The sequence below is a fragment of the Sorex araneus genome, chromosome 5, assembly GCF_027595985.1.
Source record: "Sorex araneus isolate mSorAra2 chromosome 5, mSorAra2.pri, whole genome shotgun sequence".
NCBI lineage: Eukaryota > Metazoa > Chordata > Mammalia > Eulipotyphla > Soricidae > Sorex > Sorex araneus.
Genome location: NC_073306.1, coordinates 50,864,611 through 50,892,349, shown reverse-complemented (window position 1 = coordinate 50,892,349; position 27,739 = coordinate 50,864,611). Strand labels below are relative to the sequence as shown.

The window sequence follows — 27,739 nt, the reverse complement described above, 5'->3', positions numbered from 1 at the left end:
GGGACCATATGGGATGCTGGGAAGTGAACCCAAGTTGGCCATGTGCAAGGCAAACGCCCTACGCTCTGTACTATCACTCTAGCCCCTCATGAGCAACTTTGTAAGGGTCTCTCTAGCAGTGATTCAATTAAAACATTAAAAAAAAACACATAAAAGATAAAGAACTAAAGCTTGGAATGATAAAGCAAGGGTTAAGGCAGTTGTCTTCCATGTGGCAGTCCCAGTTCAATCCTCAACACTGCTTATGATCCCCAGCACTGCCAGGAATGATACCTGAGCATAGAGCCTGGAGTTAGCCCTGAGCCCTGCTGGGTGTGGTTCAAAAAATAAAAATAAATAGGGGCTGGATCAACAGTACAGTGGGTAGGGCATTTGCCTTGCACACTACCAACCCGGGTTCTATACCCTGCATCCCATATGGTCCCCTGAACATTGCCAGGAGTAACTGCTGAGCATCTCTGGGTGGGGCCCCCAAACAAACAAAACCAAAACACAAAGATAAATAAAAGTAAAGAGTTAAGAGGGGCTAGAATGGTGGTTCAGGGTTAGAGCACATGTGTCAAAAGTAAAGCTCTGGGTTCCATCCCTGGCACTGCAAAAAAAAATAAAACTAAGAATGCGTTTAGGTTGTATACTGGATACAATGTATATACGTTTGTATATCAAAGTTTCAAGGTTAAATGGTAGCTACTTTTGTTATTTTTATGGCAACTTTGTTTCCCTCTAGTCAGTGCTCCCCTGGGGCATTATAGAAACCTGAGCTCCGCCCTACTAGGGCCCCTTCTTAAGGGCCTTGGAAGGTTTCTAAGGCTGATAGCCTTAAGTGGAGGGACTTTACAGTAGGTAGAACTCTTGCCTTGCAAGTGGCCAGCCTCAGCCAGTAGTGATCACTGTGCACAGAGCCAGAAGGAACTTCTGAGCAAGGTCACCTGAAACAGAACAAAACAACCACCAAACTGACTAGAGACATCCAAGAGGAAACCCTCTGCCTAGCAATATTACACAGCACTTTGCCAGCCTGCAGAATTTTGAGTCTTGCTTGACTATTCCTTGAAGGATAAAACTCCTTTCTGCTGTTGAGGACAAAATGGTAGATGTTTTCTTTCCTTTTCCTTTTTGGTTGCCGGGGGGAGGGGGGGTTGTGCCACACCCAGTTATGTTCAGGGAAGTATATTTGGTGCCAGGGATTGAACAGGGGTCTGCATGCAAGACAGGAGCTTTACCCCTGTTTTCTCTCTCTCTCTCTTGCTTGCTTGCTTTTGCTCTCACTCTTGCTCTCTCCTGTTCTCTCACTTGCTCTCGCTCTTGCTCTTACTCTCACTCATGCTTCCTCCTGGCTCAGTGCTTGGGGGAACTACATGGAGCCAAAAATTGCACTCAGGGCTTCATATGGAAGAGCTGAGGCCTAGAAGTCTTCAGACTTTTCCACTTAGGTGAAATGTCATATAAAATACACTGGCAAGTTGGGATATTTAATTTAGATTTAATCTGATCTAATCAAAGATCAGCCCCAGTATTTCATTTTCAACTGTTTTTGTTGTTGTTGTTTTCTGAGGGGTTGGGTCACACCCTTCTGTACTTAGGGGGAGTCATGCAATGGTAAGGATGGAGCTCAAGGCTTCCAAATGTCAAACATGTGCTCCAGCCCTTTGAGCCACCTCCTGGGTCCCACAGCTATTGTTCTTTGTAGTAGTAACAACAGTAATGGTAAGTTTGAAGTTTCTAGGGCATTGCAAAGTCGCCAGAGGGGTTCCTTGGTCAGATCTGATTCAGATCGTAGGAAATCTGATTAAAAGGAAATATCCTTTTTTTCTTTTTTGGTTTTGGTTTTTGGGTCACACCCAGGGATGCCCAGGGCTTACTCCTGCCTCTGAGCTCAGGGCTCACTCCTAGTTGGAACTGAAGCCCTGTCCGCTGCGAGGCAAGCCCCCGACGTGATACACTATCTCCCTGGCCCTTTTATCCTCTACTTCATTTAAGAAGTTAAACACACGTGGATTGACTTTTAGCAATTCCTCGGCCTGTGAGATCACAGTGGACCTCAAATACTTAAGATTCCAGCTCCTCTGTTTCTCTTCACGCAAATTAAATTTGGTCTCCTTGAGCCTCGATTTCCCGATTGGCAGAACGGGAATAATGAACTCCACTCATCGGGTACCGAGTCCCCGACCGCGGCGCGCGGAGCGCTCGGGTGAGGGAGGTCGCTAACGAGAATCCCAGCAGTTTCCCAGCCCCTCGAGCATCCCCGGGGCCTCTGACAGCTGTTCAGAAGGTGGCTCAGCGCCCCGGGGCAGGGCAGGGCAGGGCAGGACGGTGGGGGGGGGGGGTAGTAGATCCAGCCGGGGTCCCGCCCCGCGTCTCCCTCGGTCTCGGGTGTCAGGGCCCGCACCCTGGGGAGCCCTCCGGACCGGCCCCGCACCGAGGACCAGAAGCAGCGCGCGCGGGGGTTCCCCGAGGCCCGGGGCCGGGGGCGGGGCCTGCGGCGGGCCTGGCCCGCGCGCCCCCCGCGCCCGCCGAGGCCCGGAAGGGGCCAGCTGCGCTTCCGTCTCCGCCGGGGATGCACGGAGGGCGGAGCCGCGGCCCGAGGACGCGACGCGAGCCCAGTTCCGGCGAGGAGGCCGCGCCAGTGACAGCGATGGCGGCGGAGTCGGCGCTCCAAGTTGTGGAGAAGCTGCAGGCGCGCCTGGCCGCCAACCCCGACCCCAAGAAGGTAAGCGAGGGGCGCGCGTGGGCCGGGCCGGGCGTTGGGCACTGCGCGACCCCGTAACGGTCGCGGGCCGGACCCCCGGGGGTGGGGGCGGGGGTCTGGGACCGGGAGCCGGACTCGCCCCCCGCGGGGTCGAGGTGCCGTGGGGACCCCGCGGCCAGGTGCCCTCTGCCGCCGCCCTGTGCCCGGGTCGCCGCGGGTCCCGACGGGCCGGGACGCGCTCCGGGCGGGCTCCGCGTGCCGGCCGGGCCCCCGGAGCTGCCCCCGGAGCCGGGCGGTCGCGGAGACCCCGCGCCCCAGTTCTCCGCGTGCCTGGCACGGCCGGTGCGCGGCGGGGTCCGGCACTGAGGGGGCGGCTGCGTCCCCAGGCGCCGCGAACGTCGTCCCGGGTGGCATTAGGGCCGGGAGCCCGGCACCTTTTCCTGGCAGCCGATCCCGCTCGGAGCGGGTGAGAGGAGCCTCCCGCCCTGCTGCCGGACACCTGCAAACTTCAGTCATTGGGGGCGTGAGGGGGGGCGGGGGTCGAGGACGCAGCGGAGAAGGCGCGATGTTGCCCCTCGGCTTCCCTACGGCTTCCCTCTGGCCTTGGTGGCGAGGTGCCACGTTCCCGTGCCTTGCTGGTGCGGACACGGGCGGCCGACTTGAGCTTAGCTCATCTACGCCACTGGTTCGACCGGAGCTTAAATGCCTTCTCCCCCCTCCCCGCATCCCGGACCCCCCAGCTGCTCGGGCTCCCGGAGCGTGTCCGGGAGATGCCGGAGCTGGAGCTGCTCGGGAAGGTGTGTGACACGGTGTCAGCCCGGCTGACTCCCGCGATTGCTTCCTGAAGTGCTGTCGCAAGAGGAAGTGACCGGGGGGAGGCGGCGCGGGCCGCCACGATTCCAGGCCACCCCCTACCCCGCGCCCCGTGCGTGTTGGTAACTCTCACCTGCTTCTCAGGCTAACGTGGAAGGCTCTGTGTAGAGCACCAGGCCGTAGGGGCTGCCCGCAGGTAGTGATGACATGCCTTCAAATTCTCTCTCCCACTCTTCCAAGTTTTTCTCCTCCTCTGGATCCCAGCCTCCACTCTGACTGTGGCACACAGCGGCTCACCATCAAGGCACTTTTCAGTTTTTCTCCTTTCTCCCTAGCTCAAAGAGCACTGCTTCTTGGGGAAGGGAAGCCATTTTAGTTTTAAATCTGTGATAACGCTTTGAATTGTTTTGGCTTATGTTTTCTTTGCAGCTTCAGTACCTAGCGCTCAGGCATATTTACAAGTTTCTTTTTACAATAATCTTTTGTGGACCTCTAATGAATGGTCATTATTTCTGAGCACTAGTTTGTTCTCCTGAACACTATAGGTTTGTGAGTGATTTTTAAAACCTTAAAGCAGTAGTTCTGTCAGGCTTTTAGAAATGCTCTCCAAGGTATCTGCAGAAAATTTCCCACTAGAACTTAAAGCTTGAAGTGGCATTTCTAATAGTTATTTGACATGAAATAACCAAATTAGGTAAAGGATCATCCTACTTGCACTATTAGTGCTTACTATAAGCGTTAAAGCTTTCTCTTCCCAGATAGAATATCACTTGGATGTCTGGATTTGCATAATGAAGTGAGCATTATGATGAGGAGAAAATGTTGGAAAGTCATTTTTGCAAAGGGCACAATAGTTGGCATTCAGAAGAAAAACTGCAAGCTGGCACACTGGCCTTCCCAACCTTCTGCTAACCCAACAAGCTCCCACAGGTTGTTCTTGAAATTGCAAGATGATTATATATGACAGTATTGAACTTACAACTAGATCTTGATTTCAAACCATTATTAGCCAAAGGAATGATTCCACACCTATATTCATGTGTTGTACGTGTGTGTGTGTTAAATACTAGTATTTAACTCTGATTAAGTTCATTTGTGATTAGGCATATATGGGGAGAAGGTATCGGCTAGATCAGGGTTACTCAATTTCCTGTTTCTACTTTTTAATTGGAAACAGTTTTCAGTTGCTTGTAAAGTTACCAGCTTTCAGCTCATGTTAAATTTTTTTATTGTTGCTGTGTGTGTGTGTGGAGGGGGAGGTCGTTTGCTTGTTGTTTTTTTTGCGGGGGGGGGGGAATTGGGGCTATACCCTCAGGTGTTGAGTGCTACTCGTGGCTCTGACTTAGGTGTGACCCTGTGTGGTACTGAGGATTCTAACTGGGGTCAGGTGAGATGCAAGTCAGTGCTTTAACTTCTGTGCTATCTCTCTGTCCCTTGTGTTACATTTTTTTTTTTTTGCTTTTTTTTGGGGGGGTCACGCCCGGCGATGCACAGGGGTCACTCCTGGCTCATGCACTCAGGAATCACGCCTGGCGGTGCTCAGGGGACCATATGGGATGCTGGGATTTGAACCCGGGTTGGCCGCAAGGCAAACGCCCTACCCGCTGTGCTATCGCTCCAGCCCCACTAGTGTTACATTTTAAGTTAAAAAAAAAAATGATAAGTTTGGTGACAAGCGGAGAATGAAGAGGGTTACCATTATGAACATCTTTGCTCTTTGGGTTAAAGGAGTATGCCAAGGACATGAGATTCCTAAGCTTACACTGTGCAAATGTTTGACATTTTCAATGACGTGTTATCAGTTCTTGCAAACTCTACAACTGGAACCATGGTTTGATAAACAGCAAGTTTCCAGCTTCTGTAGGATGTTTAAAGTACTTTTACTTTGTTAAAGTTGTTCTTTCTTGAACCTCATTGAAAATAGATGGTCTCTACAGCCCTCTATCTTTCATGTCCAGCTGAATCTACTTGAACATCTTGAGTTTTAGTTTTGTCTTCTCTTAACATATCTAGAAACAAGAAGCAAAACAGAAAGACAGACTTTAATCCTCCCATTAGTGCTAGGCTTTGCAGTGAACACACCCACAGTGACTTCTGGCCCATCCTTAGATGTTGACTTTGTACATGTCAGGGGACTCTGTCCCCTTGCTGTCTTCCCATACTCTGGACTCTAAACTGTCCAGCACTCTTCTACTTTGTGTCTTGTGCAAAGAAATGTTGGAGCTGCTGCTCTTTGTTCTTTTCCTATTTTCTTTTTTTTTTTCCTTTTTTTTTTTTTTTTTTGCTTTTTGGGTCACACCCAGCGATGCTCAGGGGTTACTCCTGGCTTTGCACTCAGGAATTACTCCTGGCAGTGCGTGGGGGACCATATGGGATGCCAGGGATCGAACCCGGGTCGGCCGTGTGCAAGGCGAATGCCCTACCCGCTGTGCTATTGCTCCGGCCCCACTTTTCCTATTTTCTAAGGACATAATTATTAAGTTGAATGTTTCTCCTGGCTTTATAGTGCATACTCTGATTGAAACACATGTTGTAGTAGCTTGTAAGAGAAGTTGCTTACCCTCACTGGGCTCAGTTTTGATATCTAGAAAATGAGGAGACTAAGATCCACTTTACAGAGTTGATTAATGAAGATGAAATGAAATAACATAGAAGACCTTAGCATAGTAGCCAATATACAACATAATGGTATATAAATACCTTCCAGGGAATGCCATTAAGAGACAACCTATATTTAGTCTTTTCAGTGATTTTTTTTTTTTTTAAGAAAAAGAATTGCCGGGGACTGAGTGATAGTATAGCAGGTAGGGTGTTTGCCCCAAATGCGGCTGGCTTGAATTCGATCCCTGGCACACTGAACTCTCCAGGAGTTATCCTTGAGTCAGAGCTAAGGAGTAAGCCCTGTGCCCTGCTCGATGTGACCCAAAACCAAAGGAGAAAGGGAGAAAGGAAATAAGAAAGAAAGGAAAAGAAGGGGCTGGAGGAATAGCACAGTGGGTAGGGCATTTGCCTTGCACGCGGTCAACCCGGATTCGAGTCCCAGCATCCCATATGGTCCCCTGAGCACCGCCAGGGGTGATTCCTGAGTGCAGAGCCAGGAGTAACCCTTGTGCATTGCCGGGTGTGACCCCCCCCAAAAAAAAAGAAAGGAAAAGAAAACGAATCATTAGGACTAGAGAGAGAGAGCGTGCGCACATCCAGGAAGGTTTTTGCCTAGTATGCGCCTGACTTGGTTAGGCATATTTGAGGCAAACACCTTACCTGTTATACTATACTCCAGCCCCTGACAATTCCTTTTCTTTAAAAATTTTTTTTTTAATCATTGAAAAGGCTAAATACAGATTATCTCCTACTGTTATTCTCTGAAAGGCATTTATATACCATTCATTGTGTATTGACTACTCTGCTAAGATCTTGTATGTTATCTCATTTTATGACCAGCACCACATACGGTCTCCAAGCGCTGCTAGGAGTAAGCCCTGAGCACCACCAGATGTGGTCCCACCCCACCTCCACTTTCAAATAAAGAATTGTCATTATCCTTTGCATCCATTACTTGGGTGGCAAAAACCACACAGAACCTTTCTCCTGAGTTAGATGATAATGGTTATGAGCTTTGAAACGGAGGGTAATTTTCACTCCACTACAAAGATGAAACTTCCTAAATACACCACTTGAATTCTCATTGTGTCCAACGAGATTATCACTGTGCTCCACTTGCCTTGTCTGTTGGTCATGTTCAGTAATTATTGAAGTAAAATGACCTTTAGGAAAGCACTACTACTCCATTTAGTAGCAGGATGACTTAGTAAAGGCTGGGTTACACAAATTAAAAAACAGATCTTGATATCTTATATTTAAATGGAAAGATATTTATATTTAATTATATTTATATTTAAATAAAAGATAAAGTTATGCATTTTGAACTATTTGCACTTTGTAGCCCTCCTTCTGCCAATTGTGTTTATGTACACAGACTGTTTCCTAGAGAAAGACGTAGCCAATCATGACTCTTGATAAAAATGGACCAGGTAGAAATTGACTAGAAACTATCTGGTTACAGATCAAGGACAGACATTTAAAGAACCGCCAGTTGATGATTGAAATAATTAATAATCAATTTTATAGCTTTCCAGGTACTCTGGCAGGTGACTGCACATAACTTGACCCTGAATTCTGCTTGTGAAGTAGAGCTGGGATCCAGTTTCTAGCTTGCAAATGAAATACCTGAGGTTCCTTAGAGGCTCCTGATGTGCACATCATGGCAAGACAGTGACAGAGGGGGCTGATGGTACAGTGGGTAGAGTGTTTGCCTTGCAAACAGCTGACTTGGGTTCAGTCCCTGACATCTCATCTGTTCCCCCAGCCTACCAGGAGTAATTTCTGAGTGCAGAGCCAGGAGTAACCTTGAGCATCCTTGGGTGTGGCCCCAAAGTGAAAAACAAACAAATGAACAAAAAAAGACAGTGGCAGAGCTAAACTGAAGTCTGTCTCTCAACCCCGGAACTTAGTTTTAACGGTTCTGCTATTCCAGCTTGACCTAGTTTTTGGATCTGCAGAAAGGAAATGTGGCCAAACCCAGATCACTTTTCTAATCTACGGAGACATTTTGTACTCACCATTAATACTCTGATTCTGGAAACCAAGACATGGGGCTTGGTTTTCTGCTTGTATAAAGAGGTATTCTTTTTGTTTGTTTTGGGGTCACACCTGGCAGTGTTCAGGGCTTACTTCTGGTTGTGTGCTTAGGGATTGTTCCTGGCAGGCTTGAGGAACCATATGATGGTAGTGGGGATCAAACCTCCGTCAGTTACATGCAAGGCAAGTGCCCCTACCTCTGTACTATGGCTCCGGCTCCCAGAAAGTATGTATTCTATTAAACACTGTGACTCTTATTGGAACTTGATAACATTTTCCTATAGACACATCTTTTTGCTTTCCTCTATGCTGGGCCCATGAGTAATATTCCTGAAATTGGTACTTTCCGTAGAAATTTTGTTTCAAGGGGCTGGAGTAATAGTACAGAGGGTAGGGTTCTTGTCTGGCACATGCCAACCCAGGTTTAATCCCTGGCACACTATAAAGTCCCCCAGCCTGCCAGGACTGATCCCTGAGTACAAAGCCAGAAGTAAGCCCTGAGTACCACCAGGAGTGGCCCAAAAACTTCTATTGCAAAACTGAGGCAAAATGATAGTTACTACAGTTGGTAGTTTTGCCTTCTCTCAGACATACTTTCCCCTGGTGTAGAATAGTGGTTAGAAGCATGCTAAAGCTACAGACCTTGGCAAATTATCCTGCCCTCCCTGTGTCCCAGAGTAAGTCATGTAAAGTGTCTGAGCTCTTTTTCACTTTTTTTTTTTCTTTTTGGGTCACACCCAGCGATGCTCAGGGGTTACTCCTGGCTTTGCACTCAGGAATTGCTCCTGGCAGTGCTTGGGGGACCATATGGGATGCCGGGGATCGAACCTAGGTTGGCCGCGTACAAGGCAAACGCCCTACCCGCTGTGCTATTGCTCCGGCCCCCCTTTTTCACATTTGTAAAACAGGGATGATCGTCATACTACTCTATAGTACTTAGCACTCAGTAAGTTCTTAACTGTCATATAGTTAGTGAACGATTATGATTTTTATAAAAATTAACATTTTATTCTCTCTGCAGCTGTTGAAATATTTGAAGAAGCTCTCTGCCTTGCCTATTACAGTTGACATTCTTGCGGTAAGAACTGTGTAAACTTAGATCTATGTTATAACTATATTCCATCATCTTCCCATTGGGAAATATTGTAGAATAAGATTAGGGGCATGGGCTTTGAAAGTGAAAGAAACAAGGCACAAGGTCATATGTTGAATGTATGATCCTCATTGTATGACATCCAGAATAGCCAGAACCATACTCTGGATGCAAATTATTGCTTTCCTGGAAACAGGGTGAACTGGGAGGTACAAAGTTGCTTTTTAGGATGATAGAAATATTCTGGAATTAGATAAAGGTGAAGTTTGTGAATGTTCTTTGGAAACTACTGAAATAAGCCCTTAGCCTCATTTATTTATTTATTTATTTATTTATTTATTGGCGGGGGTTGGGGGGACCACAATAGTGATGCTTAAGGCTTTTCCCAGTGAGTTTCTTGGGAGTCGCTCCCAGCGGTGCTCAGAGTGATGTGGTGCCAGGGATCAAACCTGGGACTTTTGCATGCATAGCATAGCATGTGCTGTCCTGGCCTCTACAAGTCACTTGTTGAATGTATGCTTAAATGGTTCAAGTAGATGCCAGAGATTAGAACTCAGTGATAGAGCAGATGCTTCACATGTGTGAGGTCCTGGGCTCTATCCCCACTACCCCCAAAAAATACAGGGTTTTTTTTGTGCTTGGCTTGCATACAGCTAACCCCCAAGATTTATCCCTGAGCACTGCCAGGAGTGACCCGAGCACAGAACCAGCAATATCCCCTGAGCCAAACATACATTCACCTCAAATAACATCTAATTTTTAAAATGGTGACAGTTTTGGTTTGTCTTTTATCCATACCTGGCACTTCTCAAGGGACCTTGTGGTACAGTGACTAAAACAGGGCCTCCAGCATGAAAAGCATGTGCTCAGCCCTTTGAATTCTCTCTCTAGCCCCACTAAATCTTAAGCAATATGATTTTTTTTTTTCCCCTGGGGAAAGGGGCATATCCAGCTCCACTCAGGGTTTATTCCTGGCTCTGCACTCAGGAATCATTCCTGGTTGTGCCTGGGGGACCATATGGGATGCCAGGGATCCAACCCAGGTTGGCTGTGTGCCTGGTAAGCACCCTGCCTGCTCCAGCCCATGAATTTTTTTGTTCTTTTTTGTTGTTGGTTTTTTTATTTTTTTCAACCCGTGAATTTTGTCTCAATAATTTCCTAAAGAATTCAAAGATGATCAGAATATCACAGTGCTTTACATCCATGAGTCCTGGATTCAAGTCCAAGTTCTGTGACTTTAAGCTGGTTTAGGTGTTTCCCTTAGGTTTATTGTAAGGATTGAATCAGATAATGTATACATAGTTCTTTGCTCATTGCCTGACACCTGTGGATAATCACTCTGGTTATTGTTAAAAGCTTTGGAAGTGTTTTAATTTATTTTTCTTCTCAATCTGGGGTGCTATTATGTATCATTAGAGGTTTGGGCATCAAAAACAAAGTAAATTTGTATTGAGACTTGAAAGGAATGTTTTATTAAAGATGTGTTGTTGTGTAGGGTCTCAATGGAAGATCTTTCTTTGCCTGCCTTCCCTTAGTCCTGGAGGCCCTTCCACTCAGTGTTCAGGGGACCTGGGTGCCATTAGAGTCATCCGTGGATACATGGTTCAGTGCTTCAGCATGAGTGTTCTGATCCAGTAGTGCTGGGGGCCTCCATATATCCTGTGGTCCTGGGAAGAAGCCTTATTTCTTTTTTGTGTGTTTTTCTATGAGGGCGCTAATCTGGCAATGCTCAGGGCTTATTCCCAGCTCTGCACTCAGGGGTTACTCATGGGGGCTTGGGGGACCTTATGGGGTGCCAGGGATTGAACTCTAATAGGCCATGTGCCAGGCAATCACTCTATCCACTCTACTATTGCTCTGCCCTGCCTTATTTCTTTAGAAAACTGCCAGTTTCCATAATTTTCTAACAATTTCTTTATTAAATTTGTAGGAGACAGGGGTTGGGAAAACAGTCAATAGCTTGAGAAAAAATGAGCACGTTGGAAGTTTTGCCAGGGACCTAGTCGCCCAGTGGAAGAAGTTGGTTCCTGTGGAACGGTGAGGACATAATTTTATTTATTTGTTTATTAAAAATTTGTTTATTTTTTTTCTCTTTTTAAAAAAATTTATTTATTTTTATTTTATTGAATCACCATAAGATAGTTACAAGCTTTCATGTTTGGGTTACAGTCTCACAATGATCAAACACCCATCCCTCCACCAGTGCACATTCCCCATCACCGATATCCTGGGCATACCCCCTCTTTCCCATCCTCCCCCTGTCTCCATGGCAGACAATATTCCCCATACTCTCTACTTTTGGTCATCATGGCTTGCAACACAGACACTGAGAGGTCATCATGTTTGGTCCATTATCGACTTTTGGCATGCATCTCCCATCCCAACTGGTTCCTCCAGCCATCATTTTCTTAGTGATCCCTTCTCTATTCCACCTGCCTTCTCCCCTCCACTCATGAAGCAGTTTTCCAGCTATGGGGCAATCCTCCTGGCCCTTGTATCTACTAGAGGACATAATTTTATAGGTATGTTCTGCTGCATGGTTATATCTGGTTCTCAGTGTTCACAAACAAGTGCTTTTTCAAATTCTCTCTGCCATTTAGGTATTCATTTTTCACTTGCTTATTTATTTATTTATGAATGAACCACCGTGAGATACATACAGTTTTAGACTTACAAACTTCTGTGGTTACATTTCAGTCATATAATGATCAAGTACCTATCTCTCTACCAGTGCCCATTCTCTACCACCAATGTTCCCAGTATCTCTCCCGCCACCCCCATCCCCCTACCCCCCCGGACGCCTCTGTGGCAGGCACAATCCCTTTTACTCTCTCTCTCCTTTTGGTATTATGGTTTGCAACATGGGTACTAAGCGGCGATCATGTTCGATCCATAGTCTATTTTCAGCACACATCTCCCATCCTGAGCGAGTCCTCCAAGCATCATTTACTTGGTGGTCACTTTTCTATCTCAGCTGTAGAAAGACATTTTTATATGGTTGTAAATGAACTGAGTAACAGTTTCCTTTTTTGGAGGGAGGCCCATTCTTTGTAGGAGCCGCTGTGCTGGGAATTGAAGCTGGGGCTCCTTCATTCAAGGTGTGTACTTCAGTCCTTTAGCTCCCTGACAATAATAATCCTTTCTTAATGTAATAGTTGAATATTTCTCCATTTTGAAAAAATAATTTTAAGCATTTTTATCCACAGTTTATCTTTCTATCTTGATTTCTATGTAGTTGTAAACACATATTCCTTTAATGAGATTTCCCAATTTTAAAAGTTAGTTGGACACGTTTGAACAGAACCTATTTCCCTTCTTTGCAAGTCTTGGGGAAAATAGTTCTTTCCAAGAATGTGCCTTTGCATTCTCTTCATCTCATTTTCATTCATCTTTATCTAAATGTCACTTTGTGAGTTTGGGTTCTAGAACCTCGTCTTCTAAACAGGGATCACACTGAGACTTATATCAGCTTTTTTAATTATTATTTTAGAAACCCTGAACCTGATGAGGACTTTGAGAAAAACAATTCCCGTAAGCGCCCCAGAGATGCTCTTCAGAAAGAGGAGGAAGAGATAGAGAGAGACTACCAAGAAAACTGGAAAGCCTCTGGTAGCCAATCATACAGCCCTGATCATAGACAGAAAAAACACAGAAAGCTCACAGAGCTTGAGAGAACTCCCAGAGTGTCTCACGGTCAGGAGAGGAGAGAGGAGAGAAAGAGGTGTCACAGAGCTTCACCAGTTTACTCTTCAGATCACGAATCTTCCGATTACGGCCACGTTCAGTCCCCTCCATCGTCTGCCAGTCCACAGCAGATGTCTGTGGACCATTACAGATCCCCAGAGCAGGACTCTGAGCCCTTTGTTCCACACCAGAAGACTGGAAAAGGCCACAGTAATGCTTTCCAGGACAGACTGGGAGTAAGTCAGGAACGACACCTGGGGGAGTCCCCGGGAAAAGGGGCTTTGAATCAGAACAAGGAGCACAAATCTTCCCATAAGGACAAAAGGCTGGTGGATGCCAAGGGAGAAGAGAAGTCATCTTTGAGCAGAGAGAAGTCACTGAAGGCCACCTCCAAAGAGGAACACCGGAGATTGCTCTCTGGAGAGGGCACGAAGGAGAAACCACCCTCTAGTGGTGGTAAGAAAGAGAAGGATAAAGACAGCAGCACCAAGAAGCTTCTACCCCCCGCGGAGGTTGCTTCAGACAACCACCTTAAAAAGCCAAAGCACAAAGACTCCGAGAAAGCCAAATCAGACCGAAGCAAGCAAAGTCTCGACAAAGGAGACCGAGGAAAGGGGGCAGGAAACCCATTGCCTAAGGTAAAAGAGAAGGTTTCTAACAACCTAAAGACTCCAGAACGGAAAGGAAAAACGAAGTCAGGGGGCTCCCTCCCCAAAGGTGAGGAAGCCGATATGGATGATGAATTTGAGCAGCCCACCATGTCTTTCGAGTCATACCTCAGCTACGACCAGCCCCGGAAGAAAAAGAAAAAGATCGTGAAAACTTCAGCCTCAGCTCTTGGAGAAAAAGGACTTAAAAAAAATGATGCAAAAAGCACTAGTAAAAACTTGGACTCAGTTCAGAAATTACCTAAGGTGAATGAAAACAAGTCTGAGAAGCTCCAGCCAGCTGGAGGCAGTTCAGCCAAACTGAAAAAGGTAACCCCTTCAGCCCCCCGCGCCTCCGCCCGCGCTCAGCGTCTGGTCTTGCACAGCTCCCCGGACCGCCCTGTGGCCGCGTTGCTTGGCTTGTTTTGACTGGCCTGTTGAATTTCAGTTCTGAAGTAATTTCTAGGCCTTTCCGGCTGCCAGGGGAGGTAGTGCCCACGATACCTTTTCTGAGTTGCCCTGTAGTACTGGGCCCATCTATATCTGTTTCCTGACGTAGGTGGTGTCAGGCATGACGCTGCCCCTCCTCCAGCCTGGATCTACCTATGAAGTTACCTGCCAGTCCGCGCTGCTGGGAGCGACTGTAGGAAAGAAAGTGGTGCTTCTAGAAAGGGGCTCTTCAGTCACTGGTCTCTTCTCTGCAGGTCCCCACCGATGTAGTGCCAGTGTTGCCAGACCTCCCATTACCTGTGATACAGGCCAATTACCGTCCACTTCCTTCCCTCGAATTGATATCTTCCTTCCAACCAAAGCGAAAAGGTAATTTTCTGCATCTTTTTTTCAGAATGGGGAAAAGAATTTAAAAAAACGTGTTCACGGGGGCCAGAGAGGTAGTACAGGAGGTAAGGCGCTTGCCTTGCATGCAGAGGACCCAGGTTTGATCCCCGGCACTCTGAGCCCAACCTGAAGTGACCCCTGAGCACAGAGCCAGGAGTAAGCCCTGAGCAGAGCTGGGTGTGTCACAAAAGCAACAAAAATCGTGTTCACGGTGATCCACGGAGATAGTTCAAAGGACTGGGGCACATACTTTGAATGTGGAGGTCACTGGTTTGAGCCCCAGCATTGCATGGTCCTTCTGGTACCGCTGGGTGTACCCTGATGGCCCCTGACCGCTCCAGGGTGGCTCTGGTGGCCCCAGCATCAGTGCACCAAACCATCGAGACTTTGTGCCGCACTTGAACCACATAGATCTGGGAGTGCCCCCGTTCCACTAAACACTCCTGAGAGTGCTTTTTACATCCCCTCCACCCTGCAAAATTATTCGTGGTCTCTCATCAGATTTTGATGCATTTCCAAGGAGTACAGACCCTGGAATTTGATGGCTTACATTTGAATCCCAACTCTTGCATCCACACACTGTATGAATTTAGGTAATAACTTGATTACCTTGGACTTCACTTTTTTTTTTTTCTTTTCTTTTTGGGTCACACCTGGCGATGCACAGGGGTTACTCCTGGCTCTGCACTCAGGAACCACCCCTGGCCGTGCTCAGGGGACCATATGGGATGCTGGGATTTGAACCCGGGTCGGCCGCGTGCAAGGCAAACGCCCTACCCGCTGTGCTATCTCTCCAGCCCCTGGACTTCACTTTTATACTATGGGAGAAATGATAATTTCTGCCTCATAGACCTTTTTCTTTTTTCTCTCTTTTTTTTTTTTTTGCTTGGGGCGGCAGTACACCTCGCAGTGCTCAGGGATTACTTTTGCATCTGTATTTAGGGATAACTCCTGGTGGTGCTTAGGGGATCATATGTGGTGCCAGGGATCGAGCCAGGGTTGACTACATGCAAGGCAAGTGCCTTAATCTCTGTACTATCTCTCTAGCCCCTCATAAACATGTTAGATGGATTAAAAGTAATAATTGTGGGGCCCAAGGATTAGTACAGCGGGTAGGGTGCTTGCCTTGCATGTAACCAACCCGAGTTTGATACCTGAACCCCATATGGTTCCTGAGCTCCACCAAGGGTAGGCCCTGGGAATTTCCAGGTGTGGCCCCCAAAACAAAAATAATAGTTGTGGTAAAGCTCTTAGATCTGGGTTTTCCAATATGGTGAGTGTTCAGCAAATCTTAGGAGCTGCTGTTAGTAGCAGCTCTTCATCCTATATATGTTGTACATGAGTCTTTAAAAAGAATTTTTTGGAGGGTGGGGGCAGTCATACTCAGCATTGCTCGGGGCTTACTCCTGGCTCTGTGCTCAGCAGGTAAGGTAAGCAACCTACTACTGTACTATCGATACTGCCTGAGTCTTTATTTATTCATTTATTTTTGCTTTTTGGGTCACACCCGGTGATGCTCAGGGGTTATTCCTGGCTCTGAACTCAGGAATTACCCCTGGTGGTACTCAGGGGACCATATGGGATGCTGGGAATCGAACCCAGGTTGGCTGCGTGCAAGGCAAGGCAAACACCCTATTCTCTGTGCTATCGATCGAGCCCTGTGCCTGAGTCTTTAAAAAAAATAGGTGAGGTGGGGGTGGGGGGTTATACTCAGTAATGTTCAGGGGTTACTCCTAGTTCTGTACTCAGGAATTACCCCCTTTTTTCTTTAGTTTGATTTTAAGACCATATCCAGTAATGCTCAGGGGTTACTCCTGGCTCTGCACTCAAATTAAACCTGGCAGTGCTTGGGGAACCATATGGGATAATGGGGATTGAGCTTTGGTTGGCCAGCCTGCAAGGCAAGCTCCTTACTTACTGGACTATCTCTCTCAAGTCTTTTATTTTTGTCATTTTTAATTATTTATTTTGGTTTTGGGCCACACTCAGCAGTGCTCAGGCTCTGCATTCAGAAATTACTCCTGGCAGTGCTTGGGGGACCATATGGGGTGCCTGACCCGGGTCAGCCATGTGCAAGGCAGATGCCTTACCTGCTATACTATTGCTCTAGCCCGGTAAAGTCTTCTATTTTTCATTTTTCTGTTTTGTTTTGTTTTTGAGCCACACCCAGCTATGCTTAGGGTCTGTTCCAGCTTTCAGCTCAGGGGTCATTGCATTCAAAGCATGCACGCCATCCCTTTGGGCTCAAAAGATAGTAGAGCTGGTAGGGCATTTGTATTGCACGTGGCTGACCCAGATTTTATTCCCAGCACTCCATATGGTCTTCCGAACTCTGCCAGGAGTAATTCCTGAATGCAGAGCCAGAATTAACCCCTGAGCATTGCCAAATATGGCCCAAAAGCCAGGAAAAAAGACAAATAGCCATCGTATTAGGGGGCTGGATAGATAGTTCAGGGGTAAAGTATTTACCTTGCATGGTGCCTACCCTAACCATTTGGGGTGCTGGTTCAATCTCCAGCACCCCAAATGGTTCCTTGAGCACCACCCAGTGTGGCCCAAAAACCAAACTAAAACAAACATAATAAAATAACTAGAAACCACATCATAAGTGCCCCTTTGAAAGAGATGAACCAATAAACTATGGTTCATACACATGGTGGCATCCTGTGCTTCTCTAAGCATATGGAAAATCTTCGTGTTAAATGAAAACACTAGTATTATGTTATTACTTGGTAAAAAGGAGGGTCAGAGAAATCACTCAAGGGACACACTCTGCATGCAGGAGACTTGGGCTCTATCTGCAGCACTTCCTGGTCCTCTGAGCACTGCTGAAAGCGATCCCAGAGCAACATGCCAGGAGTAGCCCCTGAGCAGCATCAGGATAGCCCTGGACCAAAAAGAATAAAATATTATTATTATTATTATTATTATTATTTTCTTTTTGGGTCACACCCGGCAATGCACAGAGGTTACTCCTGGCTCTGCACTCAGGAATCACCCCTGGCGGTGCTCAGGGGACCATCTGGGATGCTGGGAATCGAACCTGGGTCGGCCGTGTGCAAGGCAAACGCCCTACCCACTGTGCTATTGCTCCAGCCCCTAAAATACTATTGTTGCCCCCCATAGCTTCTGGAAGATCATACAAGAAACTGGAAGCACTGATTACCTTAGAGAAATATCTGGGCTGAAAAATGGGTGGGAAAGAGTGTTCATTCCAACAAGCCTTTTGTAACATTTGTTGCTATTGTTTTGTCCTATAGCACTCTCTTCACCCCACGAAGAGGAAGAAGCTGGATTCACTGGACGTAGAATGAATTCTAAGATGCAGGTGTATTCTGGTTCCAAGTGTGCCTATCTCCCCAAAATGATGACCTTGCACCAGCAATGCATCCGGGTACTTAAAAACAACATTGACTGTAAGTCACATGCTTCTCTCTCTTGCTCTCAAGAGGTTGTAGCGCGAACCTGGACGCTACTCAGCATTTTCCCTCTGGTTCCCTGCAGCAATCTTTGAGGTGGGAGGAGTCCCGTATTCTGTCCTTGAACCTGTGCTGCAGAGGTGTACACCTGATCAGCTGTACCGCATAGAAGAGTACAATCATGTGAGTATCCTGTTTGAGTGGAAAAAAAGGGCAAAAAATTGCTTTGTCTCTGTGAATCTGCCTCATTTCAAGTATGATCATTGTTCTGGGTGCTTGACTGGGGATAGAACCCAGGGCCTCATTCACACAGGGTTGCCTATTTGCCCTTTTTGTTTGTTTGTTTAGTTTTATTTTGGCTTTTGGACCACACCTGACAGTACTCCGGTCTTACTCCTGGCTCTGTACTCAGAGATCACTGCTGGCTGGACTCAGAGGGACCATATAGAGTAACAGAGATTGAACCCAGATTGGCTGTATGCAAAGCAGATACCCTACCTGCTATGCTCTCTCTCCAACCTCCTCCATGCTTTATTCTTTTGGTTTTGGAGCCATAGCTGGTGATTCCCAGCACTGCCGGGTGATTACTCCTGGCTGTATGCTCAGAAATTACTCCTGATGGTGCTCTGGGGATCATATGGGATTGAATCTGGGTTCATGGCAAGCAAGACAAGACAGATTGCCATGTACCGTGTACTGTACTATTGCTCTGACCCATTTTCCTTTTTTTCCCCCTCTTCCTTGCTTGTTTAAATGTCTTTTTTGTTTAGGTAACACACCCAGCAGTGCTTGTTGACTACAAGTATTTCTAGGCCTGCAGATCCTCCATTGGTATTCTATATTCAGGAGGCAGGTCCATGTAGTGTTCAGGATTGAACTGGGGTCAGCCACATATGAGAGCCTTAAGCACTGTACTTGACTCTCTCTGACCCCATATATGTGCCTTTAAACAAGCATATTTTGCTTTTTGGGTCACACCTGGCAATGTACAGGGGTTACTCCTAGCTCTGCACTTAGGAATCATCCCTGGCAGTGCTCAGGAAACCATATGGGATGCTGGGAATCAAACCTGGGTCAGCCGCGTGCAAGGCAAACGCCCTACCCACTGTGCTATTGCTCCAGCCCCTAAACAAGCATATTTTTAGGGATTGGAGTGATAGTACAGCAGGTAGGGCATTTGTATTGCTCGAAGCTGACCTGGGTTCAAGCTTCATCATCCCATATGTTCCCCTTAGCAATGCCAGGAGTAATTCCTGAGTGGAGCCAAGAATAACCCCTGAGCAAAAACGCATATTTTTATAAAACCTGCTTCAGGCACCTTGATGCTTCATTGTTTTGAGGAGGGGTTTAAAACTTTTTTGGTTTTGGGTTATACCTGGCAGTTATCCCAGCAGTGCACTAGGGTCACTTTTATAGTAGACCCTGTATTCTAGGGGTCAGACCTGGGGTTTCTACACTCAAAGCATTTGCTCCATCCTGTATCTCCCAGACCCGACCCTCTGCCTTACATGCAGCTGACCCTGGTTTGATCCATGGCAATGCATGTGGTCCCCCAAGCACTGCCAGTAGTAAATTCTTAGCACCGCTGACTGAGGCCCCTAAACAAACAAAAAGCCACATGAGATTGGCTGGGTTTTCTGAAAACAACCAGATCTATTCAAAACTTTATGTGGTAATTTTGGAACATAGTCATTTGATTGTATTACCTATCTGATTCCAAAGACTGTCACATCACCTCCATTGCAGACCTTTTTTTTTTTTTTTTTTTTTTTTTGCTTTTTGCTTTTTGGGTCACACCCAGCAATGCTCAGGGGTCACACTCCTGGCTCTGCACTCAGGAATTACCCCTGGCCGTGTTTAGGGGACTGTATGGGATGCTGGGAATCGAACCCAGGTCAGCCACGTGCAAGCAAACGCCCTACCCGCTGTGCTATCACTCCAGCCCCCATTGATTGCAGACCTTTGTAGTCTGGGGAAATACCTGGATCTGACTGAGTACCAATTCTATTCTCTGATTTCTTTTATATTAAAAAAAAAAAAAGATCTTGGGGCTGGAGAGATACTTCAGAGGGCTGAGTGCATGGTTTGGTATGAAAAAGGCTGGTTTCAACCCCCAGCACCTCATAGTCTGCTAAACACTGCGGGGAGCAGCACCCAAACTGGTGTTAGTTGAGTGAGCACTGAGGGGTTGTGGGCCAAACTCCCCACCCAACCCCCCAATAAGAAAAGAAAAGAAAAAGACTGATGTTAGATTAGTTTTTGTGGTTTTGTGTCACCTAAACTCAACCAAAACAGCTAGTACTTTACTGCATTTTCATCTGTTTTTCTTTTTGGTGCTAAGTATCTAACCTTGTACAAGTGTGAAGCATATGCTCTGTTACTGTGGCATACTGTCGTAACTTCTTCTTTAGTGTAATGTTTGTTTCTAGAACTTGTATTTTCTATTTCTGCTACTCCAAGCACTAAAAAAGTATTAGGTTGTCTGGAGAAATAGTACAGGGGTTAATGCACTGACCTTATTATAGCCAACCTATCCTATCCTCAGCACCGTATCGTCCCTTAAGCATCGCCAAATGCGAACCAAACCCATTCACTCCCCAATCTTTTTAGGAGACTACGTATTCTCTAGGTGATTAAGGATAGGAAAAAGCTGTGTAAGTTCCTGTATCAAGATGATGTTCTGGGACTGGAGAGATAGTACAGTGGGGGGGGGCACTTGCCTCAAATGTGCCTGGGTTCAATCCCCAGTATCTCATATGGGTCTCCCAAGCTCATCAGGAATAAATTACCTGAGCATCACCGGGTGTGGCCCGAAAAGCCTAAAAAAAAACAACATAAAAAGTCCTGGGCCAGAGAGAGTGCAGGAGGTAAAAATGTTTGCCTTGCATGCTGCCAACCCCAGTTCAAATCTCTTGATACCACATACGGTCCCCCAGCCACTGCCACCAATGATCCCTGAGCACAGAGCCAAATGTAAGCCCTGAGCATCTTGAGGTAAATCCCTCCCCCCCAAAAAGTAAAGATAAATAAATAAATAGGGTGTCTTGTTCTGATCCAGGTGTTAATTGAAGAAACTGATCAGTTATGGAAAATTCACTGTCACCGAGACTTTAAGGAAGAAAGGCCAGAAGAATATGAGTCGTGGCGGGAAATGTACCTGCGACTTCAGGATGCTCGGGAGCAGCGGCTACGGTTACTGACAAAGAACATCCAATCTGCACATGCCAACAAGCCTAAAGGTGGGGCAGAGGGTGGGCACGTAAAAGCCTGAGGGATGGGGCCTGGCGAATAGCCCTATGGGCTTGGTGGGTTTGACTTGGCTAGTACCTCTCATTCCTAAATCTCTCTGGAGTTTGCAAGGAGCAGGGTCAGAGGGGATGTTTTTCTTTTGTGGCTCCCACCTATGCCACTTATAGCCTTATCAAAGGCTTATTAATTATTAATAAGGCCTTATTAACAGGGTAGGTTATTAAAGTAATAGGAAGGCAGGTATTAATCTCCATCTTTTTTCACAGGCCGACAAGCAAAGATGGCCTTTGTTAACTCTGTGGCTAAGCCACCTCGCGATGTTCGGAGGAGACAGGAGAAGTTTGGGACAGGAGGAGCAGCTGTGCCTGACAAAGTCAAGTAAGATCTTGCTCCTGCGGTTTCTGCAGTCAGTGAGAGCACCCCAAGAGCTTGTCTTCAATCTTGAAAGGCAGCTCAGGGGCAGGAAGTGGTTTTGTGGGGGAGGGTTGAGAACAAGGCACTACAGTGTGGTTCTGGTGGTGAACGTTTTTTGGGGGTATGGTTTTGGGCCACATCAGTAGTACTCAATAGACCATGTGGTGCCAAGGATTGAACGAAGGTCTGCCACATAGAGCTTTTTAAGCCTGGCGCTGTCACTCGGCCCCTGATAACTGATCCCTCTAGAGAGAAATTGTTTTTTTTGTTTTATTTTGTTTCGTTGTTTTGTTTCTCGTGGCACTCAGGGCTTTTTGCTCTGTGCTCAGGGAGCACTCTTGACAGGGCTCAAGGAAACAAACGAGGTGCCAGGGATTGAATCCAGCTTGGTTGCGTGCAAGGAAAGTACCATATCCACTGTACTATCTCTCTGGCCCCTGGAGAGAGATTTTAACCAGTTTGGGACTTGACTGCCCTCAGCTTCAGCTTCCTTGATTGTAATGTGGGCAGGATAATCAATCCTACCTCTCAGGAGACTCAGAGTAAATGGAGAGCAAGGACTGAGGCCATAGCTTGAGAGGCTGGAGCATAAGAGACCAGTTCAATATGGTCCCCTGAGCACTGCCAGAAACAACTCTTACTGTAGGTGTGGTCCATAAAACCAAAATAAATAGTAAGATGGCTTGGTTTGTGGGGAAATATTCCCTTATGATTTATCCTCTTCTATTTAAACAAAAAAACACTATGATCTTTGAATTTTTGGAGTCTTATTTGCATTTAAAAAATTCAAATCTAGGGGCTGGATCGATAGCACAACAGGTAGGGCGTTTGCCTTGCACGCGGCCAACCCGGGTTCAATTACCAGAATCCCATATGGTCCCCCGAGCACTGCCAGGAGTGATTCCTGAGTGCAGAGCCAGGAGTAACCCCAGAGTAACCCCTGAGTGCATTGCCAGGTGTGACCCAAAAAGTAATATACCTATATAGTCACTGTCATCCCGTTGCTCATTGATTTGTTCGAGCGGGCACCAGTAACGTCTCTCATTGAGAGACTTATTGTTACTGTTTTTGGCATATCCAATACGCACGGGTAGCTTGCCAGGCTCTGCTGAGCGGGCTCGATACTCTCGGTAGCTTGCCGGGCTCTCTGAGAGGGGCAGAGGAATCGAACTCGGGTTGGCCGTGTGAAAGGCGAACGCCCAACCGCTGTGCTATCGCTCGAGCCCACCTATATAGTACTTGTTGAAATTATTCTTTATTCTGAAGAGCTAAAGCAATCATTTCTTGAGTTAAAACCAGAATCTCAGGCAGTGAACTCCACTGGTGAAAGCAGCAAAGCTGTATCCTCCTGAAACAGGCCCAATCCAAGCTATTGGTGCTGAAGACAGACCTCTCTGCTCAGGACTAAATAGCCTGATTCTCTTTCAGGATTAAGCCCGCTCCGTACCCCACAGGAAGCAGCTATGCGCCCGCCAGCAGTGGCAGTAGCAACAATTTTAATGCTAGCCCTGAGGAGACAGTCTATGATGGCCCGAGCACCAGCAGCGCCCACTTGGCACCCATTGTCAGCAACACCGTTTCCTATGACCCCAGGAAACCGACTGTGAAGAGTAAGTAACTGGGGGCTCCCGCTCCCATATTTTGGGTTATGTGAACCTCTTGATGGGCAACACCCCCACCTCATTTCGTGTATTGAAAGCAGCACGCGCATGTTTGTGTGTAGCAGGCATAAAGCCAGTCCCTGTTGCCCCTGCTCTCTTCATCACGGGCTACATCTTCGACACACTTGGTGTGATTGTTCATTTCGGCACTTGCCTTTTTTGTTCGTACTTTTGTTCTGGTTTTGGTGCCACACCTAGTAATGCTCAGGGTTCTTGTTGGCTTAGCACTTAGGGATCACTCCTGGCAGTGCTCGAGAGACCATATGGGATGCAGGGGATCAACTTGAGTTGGCCGTGTGCAATGCAAGTGTCCTACCTGCTATACTTTTCTATCTGGCTCCTTGCCTTTTTTTCTTTTTCTAACTTAAATGTAAACTTGTTTCTCAAGGCAGTTATAGGTGATTCCTAATTGTTATTAATTAAAGGATATTTCATCTTATTGAGGTTTTATACCCATAGCTTCTGAGTCGCCTTTTAAATTAAAAGCAGTAGTGGGCTTGAGCAGTAGTACAGTGGGCAGGGCACTTGTCTTGCATTCAGCTGACCTGGGTTCAATCCCCAGCACCCCCAGGAGTGATTCCTGAGCACTGCTGGATGTGGCTCTCCCTGACCCACGCCAAAAACAAACGAATAAAAATTGGGAGACTGGAGCAATAAGACAACAGATAAGGCATTTGCCTTGCATGCCGCTCATCTGGGTTTGATATGGTCCCCCAATCCTCTCCAGGGTTGATCCCTGAGTACAGAGCCAGGAGTAAGCCCTGAGTATTGTTGGTTTTGCTGGTTGTGGCCCAAAAGCAAAGAAAAAAAGAAACATTTTGTACCAGGAGGTTGTCTCCATGGCTTGGAGGCTGGTCTCTCATTCTGGGCAACTCAGAGAAGGGAACACCAAGTAAAATGTGGTTGGAGGTCATGTGGGGGAAAGATGATGCGGGCCGAATATAGACTAGAGACTGAACACAATGGCCACTCAACACCTTTATTGCAAACCACAACACCTAATCAGAGAGAGAGAACAAAAGGGAATACCGTGCCATAGTGGCAGTGTGGGGTGGGGGGAGACGGGACTGGGGAGGGGGGAGGGATGTTGGGTTTACTGGTGGGGGAGAATGGGCACTGGTGAAGGGATGGGTTATCGAACTTTGTAAGGGAGAAACTTGAGCACAAAAATGTATAAATCTGTAACTGTACCCTCAAAAAAAAAAAATAAAAGGGAGATATTTGTTAATGTCGATCAAAAAAAAAAAAACCCAACTATAAAAAAAAAGAAAAAGAAAAAGAAAAAAAGAAACGTTTTGTTTTGGGGGGTAACACTTGGGGTCGGAGCTATAGTACAGAGGGAAGTGTTTGCCTTGCATGCAGCCAACCCAGGTTAGATCCCTGGCATCCCATATGGTCCCCCAAGCACTGCCAGGAGTATTGCTGAGTGCAGAGCCAAGAGCAATCCCTGAGTCAGGTATGAACCCTGCACCCACCCACCCCCACAAAAAAAAAATATTTGAACACTTACCTTAGGCCTGCTATCCTGGACAGGAGATTCATGCTGGTTTGGCTATTAGTGAGACAGGGTTCAGTTATGTATGGCCGAGTTTGGTTGTAGAGTCTGGCAAGGATTGAATTCCAGTTCTGTTTGTTAATGTACAACAGGGGCAAGTTGGCCATTCTCCTGAGTCCTGGCGAGGGTGTTGGAATCAGAGAGTGATTGCTTTGGACTGGCATGGGCTCTCTGTGACCATGGGCCGCATGCTGCTGCTTTGATGGAGTTAGCAGACAGCTATTGCTCGTGTCTGTGTTTGTCCAAGAGGAGTAAGGCTGGGCTTTGACTGTCAACCACTGGGGCTATGTGTCGAAACTGCCACTAATCTGAAACAACTGACTCGTTTCCTTCTCACAGAAATTGCCCCCATGATGGCCAAGACGATTAAAGCTTTCAAGAACAGATTCTCTCGGCGATAAACTGAGGACTTGCCTTGGAGATGCAACTTGGGGGCGGGGGAGGAATACCAAGTGCCGACTGAGGAATGGAGCTTCCAGAGGAGACCACGATCTCTGACTCTGTGGAACTTCTTGGTCTCCGGGCTCCTGCACGGGCTGCAGGTCCTCCCCGAGGACGCTGCCCCGCAGCCGCTGCCTCCTGCCAGGAGAACACTTCAGAATTCTGGAGCGATGTGAAGCCTCAGGCTCACTGAGGATTTTAAGGTCAATTATACTTTTGTTTTTAATTAGTTTCTTTGTAAACTATAAGATATAGTTTTAATTAATAAATATTGCCCCCAGATTGTATTTATATTACCCCCCAGGTTTTTGTTTTTTTGCTTTGTTTTGGTTTGGGGGGGTTGGTTTTTGTTTTGTTTTCCTTGATCTCTACCACACAGTTGGCCTTTATTTTCAAGGTTTTTTATTACTAAGATTCGCCAGAAGCCTAGTGAAAGCCATTGTCCCGCCCCAGTTAAACTCTCCTGAGTGGACTCTAGTCCAGAGGGAGGGGTGGGAGTCCCAGGCTGTGTGGTGCTGCTGCACATGGAGTGAGGCGTGGGGCCTGGCCCCCGTCCTAGAGGGAGTCCAGGGTGGAGACAAATGTTTCCAGGCTAGACCCTCGCCTCTGGCCCCTGTTCAGTGTTGTTTTGAGTTTCTATGCAGGTGCATCTCTTTCTGACTCATAGTATTTATTAAGGGAGGTTTTTTGTGAGAGTCTAGAGCAGTGGGTTTCAGCTTCTGGTCCAAGGACCAAGTTACCAGTCTTGTGGCATAAACAGGTTGAAAACCACTGTTGTTTCTAGGGTCTTTTCCCAGCCTTTTGGCCAGTTCCCACTTTTGTCTTGATTCTTTTCTTTCTTTCTGGCTTTCTAGAAGACACAGAACTTTGGGAGAATTTGCACAGAACCCTAATGTTTTTATAATTTCTAGTGTCTGATCCAAAATGTAAGTTGGGGTTTTTGTTGTTGGGGTGGTGTTTTTTTTTGGGGGGGGTCTCCTTCCCTGCTTTTCCTTCTCACTAATGGCAGGAAAACAAGCAGATGGCAGGGCTTCTTGTAGTGCCAGAACCCAACTTTAGAGTTTTAAATGCCAGCACTTTAATCTCATTCCCTGTGATTACTACTAGAAGAGAATGGTTTTAAAGTCACAATGCTATGTTGGAAATGGGCTTTCTTTGCCTTTTCTTTAAAAAGATCATGTGATTGGAAGAGCACAATTTGCTATGTTTCATAGATAACTTTGTAGCTATAGCTCTCTCTTTTGGGTAGAATTTGGAGGGAAGAGCCAATGTAAGGATACTGAACTGGAGTATCAGACTGGGGAAGCTCTTCCAGGGCACTGTGAGGTTTAGGAATGGAGGGTCTCACTTTCCACTTGACACAGGGGCAAGGTAGGAATTTACAGGACAGTGTCTGTTCCTTTTTGGCTGTTGAAACCCATCTTGTAGGCACCCACTTAGCTGTGGCCCCCATGGGGATAGATGTTATATTTTTAGGTGTTCATCCTTAAGAAACCAGAGAAGCAGACTGAGGGATGATTAGTGTGGCCACCTGGGTCGTTTAGCAGGCAGTCACCTCAGCAAGCTTGCTCAGGGTCCTGTATGTGGAACCCATTGTTTTTAACTGCCCTGGTGACCTCGGGTCAGCTTTGGAGAGTCCAGCATCACAGGGAGTCAGTACAGCAAACATGAAGATTGCATTGTTCAGCTGGTTGCTGTATGGGGTTTCCAGTGGCAGGACACAATATCACGGTATTTAATTTGCTGTACTTTTTAATTGGATAAAGCATTATTTCTCCTAATTACTTACCATTCCACTCCCGTCCTCTAGCCTGCTCTCCAAGTCTGATATTAGGAAGCTGCTCACTTAAGCCCAAATTAACATTCTGGGTCGGATGTCTGACATCTGTTGTCTAGAATAGCTTCCCCGCAGTGTTCAGCACTTTGAATTTGTCTCTTAGCTGTGTGTTCAAATCTCTGTCATTGAAACCAGTTTTTTGTATTTCAAGTTCAGCTGTGTATAATGTAATTTCCTTTATTAAGTAAGGAGTCTTTAGGCAAGGAGGGAAAAAAGGACACATACTTGCTCATCCCAACATCACTACCCACTTTGGGCACATAATGATTTTTTTATTACCCCTGTTTGCGTAGAGCCAGATCTTTCTGCCCTTCTCCCCCCAAGAGTGTCTGCATCAGGGATGTGACTTGGTGAGAAGACTGAGGAGGAGAGGAAAACTTAAGTTTCTAAACGACCTCCTCATCCGGGCTATTGACATAGCTGCAGAGCAGACACAGGATGATGTTGAACCTTTGGTCTCACTTGTGGAAACGTGTGCAATTTTTCTTCTGTGCTACACTACACACAAATCACCAAATTACAGATTAACCCTTTGTTATCCCTTGGTGTAATGAGCAATTTCTCTGGGGCTTTCTCTTTCCGGGAAGTGGGGGGGAAAGGAGCAAGGTATCAGCCTGCTCCTTATTTGTATTTTGGTCCCAAAATGTAAATACAATTTTCTATGTTACTTTTTTGTGGTAACTACCAAGATGAATATTTTAATTAGATAAGTTATATGAAAAGGAAGGAAAATTCCTTGTCTAAATAAAAAAAGACACACCA

The 27,739-nt window shown here is 46.6% G+C and overlaps 1 protein-coding gene across 1 annotated transcript; it reads left to right on the top strand.

The window, feature by feature from the left end:
* The first annotated feature begins 2,478 nt into the window (after positions 1 to 2,478).
* On the top strand, positions 2,479 to 27,739 carry ELOA (elongin A). Its single transcript, XM_004603433.2, has 11 exons — positions 2,479 to 2,710; positions 9,162 to 9,218; positions 11,164 to 11,270; positions 12,724 to 13,894; positions 14,269 to 14,383; positions 17,662 to 17,817; positions 17,906 to 18,003; positions 20,879 to 21,059; positions 21,336 to 21,447; positions 22,912 to 23,093; positions 25,039 to 27,739. Exons 1-11 carry the CDS (start codon positions 2,558 to 2,560, stop codon positions 25,098 to 25,100), a joined length of 2,394 nt encoding a protein of 797 aa, XP_004603490.1. The 5' UTR covers positions 2,479 to 2,557; the 3' UTR covers positions 25,101 to 27,739.